This window comes from Corvus cornix, chromosome 2, assembly GCF_000738735.6.
Source record: "Corvus cornix cornix isolate S_Up_H32 chromosome 2, ASM73873v5, whole genome shotgun sequence".
Classification (NCBI taxonomy): Eukaryota; Metazoa; Chordata; class Aves; order Passeriformes; family Corvidae; genus Corvus; species Corvus cornix.
Genome location: NC_046333.1, coordinates 119,900,964 through 119,912,724, shown reverse-complemented (window position 1 = coordinate 119,912,724; position 11,761 = coordinate 119,900,964). Strand labels below are relative to the sequence as shown.

The window sequence follows — 11,761 nt, the reverse complement described above, 5'->3', positions numbered from 1 at the left end:
AAAGGAGGAAAAAAAATGGTCCTACCGGTGAACTCCGCTGTTGCACATGATGATGTGACAAGCTCCAAGCCTGCTACAGAGTTCAGATGACACCGAAAGCAATCCCACTCCGGAAGCGCTGCATGCGGTGTACGCACAGGCAGCCGTGCGCTTGGATCGGATAAAGGACCCTATGAGTCGGTAAAGTTCATCCAAGCAATTGAGAGGCCTCATCAGCTGCAAAAGAGGGAGAGAGAGATTTAAATATTTGCTCCTGAAAGCACATGAGATACTCTAACAGAGAAGGTCATCACAGATACAGGTAGAACACTGGGTCTAGCTGAGAAAGCCAAAGCCAAACTCCATGACATAAATACAAAACACAGAGTCTTCTGTTACACAACCTATGACCACATTGCTTTTCAGTTCCTCCCATCACTGACGGTTCCATTCCCAGTCCTGCCTACAGCAGTGTTTTTCACTTCAATAGACTCAATTGACCCACGAGTGCTGTATCCGTTAATGGACTGGGAAAAGAAGGGAAGCCATAAATAGGCAACCTACAACCGTACACATATACAGGAAGATACCAAGACTCATTAATTGACTTGCTGAGAAAATCAGCTTACAGTTATGACAACACTGTCCTTTATCAAATGTCTAGTTCCTAATACTCACTAACAACATCAAAAAATAAAAATTAACAGATATGACAAAACCATACTGCAAAGCAAGAACAGTTAACTTTGTAGCAAGACTTAAAAGAACCCCAGCATTACTGTACTAAGAATGAATGAACTAAAGAAGGCAGCTTTCAAGTGCAAAGCTTGAGTCAGAAGAGGAGCCTTCAAAAGTGGTCTAGCAATGAAAACCAGTATATCAGGGTGCTTTGCGTAAATGAGGTGTTCACAATCCAAACTTGCAGATCACATAACTCCAAATTCCCACTTCTCTTTATTCCAGAAACACTTAAAGATTCCAACAAACCCCCATGCTACTCAAAGAATTAATCTTTTGAAAGACAGATTAATTCCCTAAAGACAATTTTAACTAGTTAGAGAAATGGCAGCCTCACTTGCTCCTGTGATAGTTACTTCACTTACAAAGCATAGAGATCAAGTAAATCAGCTATAAAAACCAGCATATCTAAACTGGGGTACAAACAGATTTAACTTGGTTTAAGTCCTACTGGTTTAACTTGCATCCGTCTAAATTGATTTTAGCTGGTGTCATCTACTAATGCAGAGCTATGGACAATAAAGTGAAAGGTGCAGCCAAAAATGGATGATGCACTCACTCTTGGCTTGCTCCAGTTGCAAAATAAATGCATTGGCTTAACCTAGCATCCCTTGGTCAGATGTGGATTAGGAGATGCTTTTCTCTTGCCCTTGAACTTTTTGCTTAAATAAATAGGGAACAGGTTTAGGGATAACAAGCACTTCCCTCACAGCTAAACATCCCCTGCTGCACCTGTGACTGCTAGGCAGGTTGCTGACACCCTAGGGAAGGAGTGGCAAACATCCTTCTTCCTTCCTGTGCAGTCCTGCATGGATCCAAGAAACAGGAACTAATCAGTCTGTTAACACCAGTGCTGGATGATACTGATGTAAAATTTTAGTCTGTCATTGGGCTCAGCTGATGAGCACTGTTATTTCTCAAGCCACAGTAGCTCAATCACTTTTGTAGGCAAGACCCCAGGAACTTCTTTATTCCCCCTACTAGGCTGCAATATAGGAATTAACTCTCCAACAGGAGAAGAGAGCATTAAATGAATTTTCATAGCCCCTGGGATCTTTCAGCCACAGAGGTTTAAAGACAGATGAAAGCATTTGAAGAAAGGCTAAATGAGAAGATTCAGAAGAAAGCCTTCTGAGCAGGATGCTGAAGGAGTATTTAATTTGGAAAAGCGCTTCCAGCTTTCAGAACAAAGAATTTCTGCCTGCACCTGTCCTCCCCCATCCTACCCCACATGCTCCTAGAGCAGTTGCATTGCTCTGAAAGTACACTGAAAAAGGAAAGTAATGATTCCTCTTCTCAAACACAGATACCCTCCTGCCACACCTTTTAATACAGAACCACATGGCACCACCTACCCCAAAAACACAGGCAGGACAAAATGCTGCAAGAGAGCTTCTCCTTTTCCTGCCCCTCACCCCCTGGATTTAAATAATTCAATTTTTGATAGAATAAAGAAAGCCTCAGTAACACAGTGTGTAACACGCAGAATTTAATTAGGCACTTAACATTTTTATTTACCTTATCTATATAAGCTGCTTTAGATGTTGAATTTGGAGGCAAGTTTGACTTGTCCAGGTAGAATGCCCTGAAAGAACAAACAGATAAGTAAGGCAAAAACTAATTGTTTCAACTCCTGAAAAAAATTTCTACAAGTGACTATTCTTAGACACCATCTGAAGGTTGGAGTTTTCTTTACCTTATGGTAAGAGAGGGTCAAGGAGTAATACAATAATAAACAGGCACTGTCACTCCTTCTTTTAAAGTAATAGGGAAAATTTTTTGTTCTGGAGACAAAAACTGTCCCTCTGCCCTTTGACAAAATTTTGCCCCAGTGCAAAATTTGAAAGTCTAGTTATCAGAAAAAAATGGGATCTGAAAGTGATTTTCAGCAAAGATACCCATGAAAACATCTGTGGCAACTATATAGATTTTAAGAATGACTTTGGGAAAACTGGCACAAACAGTGCCTGAGCTTCACACACTACAGGTTTTTTTATATTTGCTGTATAGAAGTGCAGTAACATAAGAACACAATCCTCAACATGAAACACAGTACTGAAAGAGGAAACATGTACATGTTCACAATATAAAAAGAAACAAAAAACCAAAAACCTTACAAGGGACACATATACATCATACCAGCAAAATGGCACTTGCAATGTGTGCAGACATGCACACATGTACAAATAAAAAAACCCCTGCCTTTCTTTCCAATTTCCATACTTCTCTGTGTTCTGGTTTGGCCAAATTTAGAAATATATCCTCTGAGGGAAGGCACCCCTCCCCCACCAGGTTTGGGAAAAAATAAATTTTCCTCGAAGGAAAGTGAAGGAGATAAAACTATTTATTTAACAAACACACGGGAAAAGGAAAATAAAGCTGAATAATAAAATCTCTCGCTGTGGAGAAAAAACCTGGGAAAATGTCAGAGCCCTCCCTTTGGTCTCCTCGGAGCTGGGGCTTGGCCCAGGGCCAGGCCCTCTGTGCCCGGTGGAAAGTCCTCCTGATGTGTTCTAATATTGTAGCAGTCCAGTGGAAAAAGGAGAAAATCCGAAATTCCAGGGAAGAAAAAAAATTCAACTCTCAGTCTCTCTCTGGAGAAAAAGAAACAGAACTACTGGCCAAAAGCTGACTGAAAAAAACCCAGCAAGCCGGGTGCCTCCTCCCTCCCCTGCTGCAGATGGAAAAAAAAAAAGTCGCTATCTCTGTGTGACCTTGAACAAGCTGCAAACTGCTTTGAAAAAGTTTTGCTCAGTTTTTTCCTTCCCCCTCTCAGGCTCAGTTTAGAGGCATAGAAAGGCACAAAAATTAATTTCTGGGCATAGGCAGTGATATGGGATACACATCATAAGGTCACCCCAAGATACTTTGAAAATGAATTAGCGCATGAAAGGAAAAACCAAAGAAAACTCATTTACCTGCAGAACACAAAAGTGATGAAGAAAGCATACTTAACTGTATGAGGTTTATCTACTGTGTATCAACCCATATTCTCACAGTTCCTGCTACAACCTTTCACTTAACAATGAACAGTCCCAGAAAAAGTTTATATAAAATGGACAAGTGCAACATATGCTGTCTTCAAATGCAAAGCTGATGAATTTCTGTGTGGCACAAAGGAGGCTGATATTTTTCTACCCTATAACAAAACACCCTTCTACTTCCTCTACACCAAAAAAGGAAGAGCTTCAGCAAAGAGCACACAGGAAGCATGGGGCTCTTCTCTCCTGTCCTCTTCAACTCAGGAACCCTAGAGGAATTTTTGTTTTAACTTTTCAACTTATAAGTAACTTAACTGCTCACTGCAGAGGAGCATAAACATCTCATAGGCAGAGGAAATATCCTACATATATCTTTGTGATCACAGGTTTTATTGCCTCTGCAGCAACACTTTAAAGAAGCCTGTCCCGGCCCGCAGCAGTGAAGTTGGACCAGATGATCTGTAAAGGTCCTGTCTAACCCAAACCATTCCATATTTCTCTGATCACAAAACTCATTCTGCTGGTTGTAAAGCTCCTAAAACTTCCTGTGGCAGCTGAAAATAGAAACATTTGACAGGCCTCCCTACCTACCAGTCAGAACCAGGCAACAGCTACCACGGCAGCAACTCTGGGCAACATTTAAATGAAGCAAACAAGAGAAACCCCACTGAATTATGGAACATATATAGGAAAAAGAGAGAGATTCACCAGTGACAACCTCAAGGTATCACTGTGATCTAGCTCCACTGTGTGTGCTCAAGGCATAGACCTGACTAAAGGTCAAAACTGAGCCACAACTCAGGCTGGAACTATGGAGTTTGGTAACCAAATTTCAGTTGCTTTAAAATATGGAAAAAAAAAAAAACCACTCAAAAAAATTGCATCCTTGCATCCTAACTCTCAAACAAGAGGATCAGCTGGATCCTCCAGTCATTAAAGCACTGATTCATGTAGCACACAAGGTTAAAAATCACTCGCCCTCTTATTTTATGGTTTTATCTAGGAGAGAAGTTACATTGTTGTACATTTGGTGGACAGGAGTGCAGACTGCAGATCTGAATACCTGTTACTCTTCAATAATCTGGAATAATTGAGTTGATTAAAAAATCCATCCACCTTTTATGCTAGTAGACTTTGCTTCCAGTAGTTTGTAGTTTTGAAAAACAACTTCCAAATTTAAGGTTTGAATTAACTCCCTCAGAAAGCACAGCAAAGTTAATCTAGTTCTGTTATTCCATTAAACCTGTTGCATGATCCACATTGTACTCTGTGTCAAAGGAAGCTGGACACTATTGAAAGGAAAAGAGGTTTGTAGAGAAAATTACTCATAAATCACTTTGAGTGGCCACAGCACATAAAAGCTACCTCAGCAGCAACAGACCAACCTTTTCTCTTTGTTAGCAAAGCTAAAAAACAGCCTCACCCTGCTTTCCACTGAACATTATCAGACTGAAAGCCTATACTGCTTTTTCCTGCCATACAATAGGAAAATCTCCTTCATTCAGAGACTGTTCAGCAATCCCATCTCTTTGGACTGTTATTCCAGAAAATTCAGATGCATTAAATGAAACCAGAATCCAAATATAGAACAGTACACTAATTAATGGAGTACATGGAAAATAATTAACTCAGGGTATAAAATGAAGCAATATGGACACTACAATGGGATATATGATTATACAAATTACTCCATCAATTCAGCCAATTATTCATTAACCTAAAAAAAACAAACAGAAAATCAACTATATATAACATTCGTTTTAAGTATCAAAATATCCTGTTACAAGTGAAACTATTCCTTCCCCATCAGATAACACTCCCAGATGTTTCTCAAGTGCTTTATTTTTATTGCTTTTCATAAAAACTGTCTTCAGTGTTTTACAGTACATGACAACCTGTGGACAGCATATAAATTTCCAAAGCACTTCACTTAATTACTAAATGCTTGTTAAGGTCCTTAATCATATTTTATGGGAAAAGTTAATGGCAATCTTGGCATGGTGCCCAATTTGGAAAAAAATTTCTAATCCATTTGAAATGAACCAGAATGAAATCATAGTTCTTTGTCTCCAAATGTGATGTTAGTTTAGCTTTTAAAGCTTTGCAATTTCTCTAAGATCTAGCAGAAAAGCCTTTCTTTAAAAGAAAAAAAAAGGTAGATAATCCAATACACAATGAATCTACTGGGGATTATTGCTGTGTTCGACTTTTGTAAGATATCCCCTATGCAGCAATGCCAAATAATGGGGACAAGTATCTCAGGGAAAACTAATGCTGGGATAAGGTAACAAACATCTTAAGAGTTCAAAAAGAAAAGTCTCTCACAGGATAAATGCTTTCCCAAGATGTCTTCCCAGAACTTAAGTACAAAAGATATGCAGAAGTACTTATGTTTTCTTAGTGAAGCATTTTACAGGGTACCCTCCAAAACTGACACAGACATGTATAAAGTCCTGAAAAGTTGAAATTTTGTAAATAGAGCCCTAAGAAGGTTTCAGACACACATTCCTGAGTAACTTTGAAGAGATAGATGAATCAAGCAAATTCAAATGTTTAGTCTTATTCTCAATTTCTTGTGCCAGTAAGCACGTAGGGTTATCCTAGGTATTGTGAATCTTTTCTTCAAAATACAAGGGTAGTAAAGAAATAACTGAAGAGGCGGAGGTAACTGGGTTGTGGCATTAAATACCACCAAGTTGATGGTTCTTCTCTATAAAGGTTTTGCTTTAGTGTTGTAGAACAGAAGAATTTAGTATTTTATTTCCACATCACTGTGGCAAACATAAATTAATTCATACTGTCCTCAACAGAAGGATGGAAATGGATCTTAATTCTAGTAGATTTTTTTATCCCTCAGTTACAAGATATTCATGACCTTGTAGAAAAGTACAGTCAGCAACCTGAGAACTGTTCACATCAGAACAGAGGAGTGGAGTAGGGAGGTGTTGGAGTCCCTAATTATTTTCTTCAGCTCTAACCAAACGGTACATTTTTATGACACAGATAAACAGTATCTCTCTGGTTTTGCATCTATGTGCATGCATATTTTTGTATTTCTTTAATAACAATTCTGTGTTCTGCCCTCTAGTTTTTAACTATACAGGTCAGAGTGTGTATAACATTCTTGTTACATATATGTGTGTGTATATATATTTATACACATACATTTGTAAATGCATTTATGTACACATAACATATGTAAAAATTCAATTTTTTCTGTAGTAAATGTATCCATTTTCTGTTATAACAAATTGTTTCATGCATTCTTTCTGCTAAATGGCAAACCTCAATAAATGATAAATCACCAAGTATAATTACCTTCTCAACCCATGCTGAGACTCAGCAATTTTCAATCATGTCTCCTAGCATCTGTCAGTAATACCATCCTGTGTACAGTGCCACCAGCATCCTTAGTAGTTACAGAAACGTTTAATTATAACAACTGAAAAGCTTCCTGACAGTACCATGATTTTAAATTCTCAAAGAGCACATACAGTAATATTTTCACCTTTCACAACTATTATGCAAACTGAAATGGAGAATGGAAAACTTTAATACCATGTGACTCTAATCATGTGTAACTTACATTTCATGTCTAAGCAACTCAGTAAGCCCTACCCTTTGTCTTAACACCCTTGTACTCGGCACTCATGAGGCCACACCTCAAATCCTATGCTCAGTTTTGGGCCCCTCACTACAAGGAAGACCCTGAGGTGCTGCAGTGTGTCCAGAGAAGGGCAATGAAGATGGAGAAAGGCCTAGAGCACAAGTCTTAGAAGAAGCAGCTGAGGGAGCTGGGGTTGCTTAGCCTTAAGAAAAGGAGGCTCAGGGGAGACCTTATCATTCTTGTTGTTGTAATGAGGTGGGGGTTGGCCTCTTCTCCCACGTAACAAATGAAAGAACAAGAGGAGATGGCCTCAAGCTGTGCCAGGAGAGGATTAGACTGGCTATTAGGAGAAGCTGCTGTACTGAAAGGGTTGTCAAGCACTGCAAAAGGTTGCCCAGAGATATGGTTGAGTCACTATCCCTGAGGTATTCAGGTCATGTGTAGATATGGGACTCAGGGCCTGATTTAGTGGTGGACTTGGCAGTGCTGGGTTAACAGTTGAACTCAATCTTAAAGGTCTTTTCCAAACCTAAATAATCATATGACTCCTGGCTTACCCACAGCACAAAGTGACAAACCAGCTTTTGTCAGTCTCTACTGAAGTTATGGTTTAGGAATGGTATTCTCCAATTTAGTCTTCCCTCTGAAACCAGTCCAAGCTATGTACCATTGCTTGCTCTCCCTTCCCCTGCAGCAGGCTGGAGAGGAGAACTGGAGGCACAAAAGGTAAAGATCACAGGTTGAAATAAGAACAATTTACTAGAAACAGCAATGGGACAAGAAAACAAACAATAAGAGCAACAATATTAATGGTAAAAGTGTACAAAAGAGAAAGTGATTCCCACACAAAAATGCTCTCTGTGGAGTCCACAATCTGACTGCAGCCACGCCCCCCTGACTGCTCCCTCTGGCTCAGGACCAGCACCACATTTACTCCACCACTTCTCCTTGGAAGATATTCCTTTCCCCTGCCCCCAGTAATGATGTGAGGTGGTATAGAATAATCTCCTTCTATGAGCCATGTCCCTCCTGGCTACTGCAAAAATTAATCATGTCCTGGCCAGAACCAGGACAGCTATTATTCCCCTCTACAATGGGAAATAGTGCCCCTTTTGGTAAAGAGGATGTGACTATATGGTGAGACAAGAAAAATACGTAGAGAGAAAAATTATCAGGTTTAATAATGCTTTTAAATACTTACAAGTGGGGAGTGGTGTTAAGAAAACTTCAAGAAATGAAACTTAAGGACTTCCTTGGCAACTGCCTGCTTTAGTGGAGTAGACGAAGTATAGCAGGGACACAGATTTTCAGCTCTTGAAAACCAAATTCCCAAGAAACTAGACTCTTGAACTAAGGGGAGAAGTCTTCATACTGCTCCTCATTTTCTTGCAAGACTGCAGCATCTGGCTAAATTACTGGTCTCCCATCAATTTAAAGTCTCTTCAGCCTACAGAGATATGCTGAGCAATTGGCACTAGAATGAGTACAAGTATCTGAGGTGCAGAGGAGGATGCTTGCAAAGCAACAGTCCTGCTATCAAAGCAGGCCTTTCACAGCCCTACTCCTAAACCTTTATAAACATCAAAGGAGGGGATTAAATAAATGTGAGAATAGAAATGTGAAGACAGAATGTCATGGATGACAAAAAAAAAACAGGAAAAAAAGATCCAATTTGCTCTATGTAACACTGCCCACTTTTCACATGCAACCTGTTATCCAGAATTTAGTCTCTAGCATCTCTACCTATGTCCAAGAGTGCTTGAAACCATCCTATTTGTGATGTGAAAAGGAAGTTCTTTGACCGCAGACCAGTTACAGCAGCCCCTTCTGCTTCTCCCATCATTATCCAAACAGCCAAATCCATACTGAACCAAATGATGCTATGTAATCTCTTCTACATTTCTCTTTCATACAGTGGATGTCTCCTTTTTAGCTCCTGATATTCCAGACATGGAATACACTTTGAAAGGGACAACATGCCAAATACTAATCATGTGGTTAGGCTTTTGACTACTGCAGGCTTGGGCTGGATTCCTATCAGGGACCAGGAGTGAAAGAAAAGGCTCCACCTTTGATAACTGCAGATACACATTCTCTGTGCTTGCAGAGGATAAAGAAAGCAGGATGGACCTGATGTCCACCTCAGTGAGCAAAGAGTCAGTACATATAATCTACCAAGACACATGATTTATATTACAGAACACTACCGATAACAAATACTGATCACACTCTGTCAACAAGTCTAAAGAAACAATTAATTTACATTTGCAGAATGAGTGCAGCACTGAAAAAGGAAAAAAATCCCAAAGCTAAATTTCAGCCATCTGGTAATATCTTTTAGACCAACCAGACAAATTTAATTTACCTTTCCCAGGATCTCTCTATTCTCTCTCTGGTCTTGCTTCACTTAGATGCAATGAATCTTAATTTCTGTTCTATCTAAAATAATTTTCACTAAGTTCATCAGGAGAAAAACTTAGCTATTATTTCCTTGTGATATCCTTCAGAGTGAATGCCTGATTTTCAATTTCTCCTTCATAAAAGCTCTGCATTTAGAGAGAGTTATGCCACAAATTTCTAGACATTTGGAACCACATCTTAAAAATCTAAGAGTCATTAGGTTTCCAATGTTTATAGTCATACAAAATACATGATAAATCTGTCCATGTAGTATTGCAGTCCAGCTTTAGTGCTGCTGTTTTGAACACAAAGCTGTGTATCAAATAGGCAGTACCGAATACAGGAAAACAGTTTTTCCACCTGATTTAGAAATATCTCACTGTAACAAAAAGAAAATCTTATCACAGAATCACTCCCTGAAACCCATAACTCTCCTCACATCACTTTTCTGAATTTGATGGCAATGACAAAAACTGTTAGTTGCTCATTAATGCTCACTGAAGTGAGCAGACATGAAGGAAAGACTCATCACAGGACAAGAGTGGCACATGGACAAACAAAATAAACTTCTTGACCACATGAGCATTTGCTTTGGAAAAGCTTTCCACTGGAAACAGTGGGGCAAGGAATCTGTCAGATTTAAGGTGGATTTTAATGTATTTACTACAGGAATTGATATACAACCTGGTCTTTTTGCTAATGCAGGTATTGCCTTGAGGCTTTATCATGTTGTTTCCGAGACAAACCAGTTCTTTCTTTCATAGTAATTAACTACCTTTAAGTGGATAGGTCCTTTATGTCATTGTAACTCATTTATAGCAAAGTAACTATAAGAGAATTTTAGTTCAGCCTGAAGCCATGAGTGCCATCACATCTATTTTCTGCCTTGACTAAATTATACAGGATACAGCAAACCTCATCCTGCCAAGAAGCCTGCAGCTTGAGAGGCTGTTGTGCGTGTATATGTGCGTGTATAAATAAAAAAGATGTTACATTCCTCAGACAGATTTTCTTACATGTTTGCATGTTCTAGGGGCAGAAATAGTTTTCTTATCTTTCTGAAAATTAAAAGAAACAAGAAAACCCAACAACACGAAAACCTCATGAATTGTAACATCCCTGAATAAAGAATTTAATTAAATATGCCATTGCTCTGTGGAGGACTACTTATGACATAAAATAAATACAGGAGGCTTCAGACAGAGAAATTGTTTGAAGTTACATTGTAAATGAAACTCTTTAAAATGACAAATATTACGTTCAGTGTAATCAGATGTTCAATATAATGAGGGTAGTTAGCTAAATCATTTGTCATTAGATTCACTGATTATAATTGCTTCCTTAGCATAACAGACTTGCATTTACCTCCTAAAATGATATCCAAGAAAGCAACAACATAGGGAGAAAAACCCAACAAAAACCCAAGAAAACTCAAAAAAATCCACAATTTTTTCCCCCTTTACTGCTTGCTTTAATTTTTCTTCTATTATAGCTGTACAACAGGCTACAGAAGTAGCTGCCAATAACCCTGGACACAGCTGACTTCAAAGAATAGTTCCAAATCACACAGAATGGTAGGCAGGAAGGAAGGAACATTTTTTCCAGACTTTCATTCTCTATTGATGTACAGGCGAGTTAATTACTACACAGTGGTAATTAGCACCCACACCAGTTATGGGGACGTACAGCAACCCTCAGCTGTCTTTCCCACAGCATGATCCTATCTTTGGAGGAAAGAACTGGGTCATCACGTAATCAGGGGTGTCACAAGAAAGTGCCATGCTGAGGATAAGAGAAAATTAATGGAAAAGCAGAGCTCTCCTGACCTCATCTTCATCTATTATTTTTCTCATTTCCTCTGTACATTCCCAGTCCTAGACACCATAACATCAGAAAACAAATTTTAAAGGTGTTTAGATGTCTAAATGCAAGCACAGCTTTCTGCAGAAGCATTAAAAATGCTCACATATCTAAAAGCCATTGATTTCTCTAATTTCTTATTAGCTAAATATTATCTGCTCAGACAGTTTTGGAATCCAAGCACGTATATTGATGT

At 38.9% G+C, this 11,761-nt stretch overlaps 1 protein-coding gene across 3 annotated transcripts in view; it reads right to left on the bottom strand.

The window, feature by feature from the left end:
- PREX2 (phosphatidylinositol-3,4,5-trisphosphate dependent Rac exchange factor 2) overlaps positions 1 to 11,761 on the bottom strand; it is a 171,268-nt gene that overhangs the window by 26,858 nt on the left and 132,649 nt on the right. For all 3 annotated transcript variants that reach the window (XM_010405115.4, XM_039548323.1, XM_010405116.4), the window contains 2 exons: positions 2,236 to 2,302; positions 26 to 216 (listed from right to left, as the gene is read on the bottom strand). In XM_010405115.4, the coding sequence (XP_010403417.1) occupies positions 26 to 216; positions 2,236 to 2,302 (258 nt within the window). The remainder of the gene's footprint in view (positions 1 to 25; positions 217 to 2,235; positions 2,303 to 11,761) is intronic.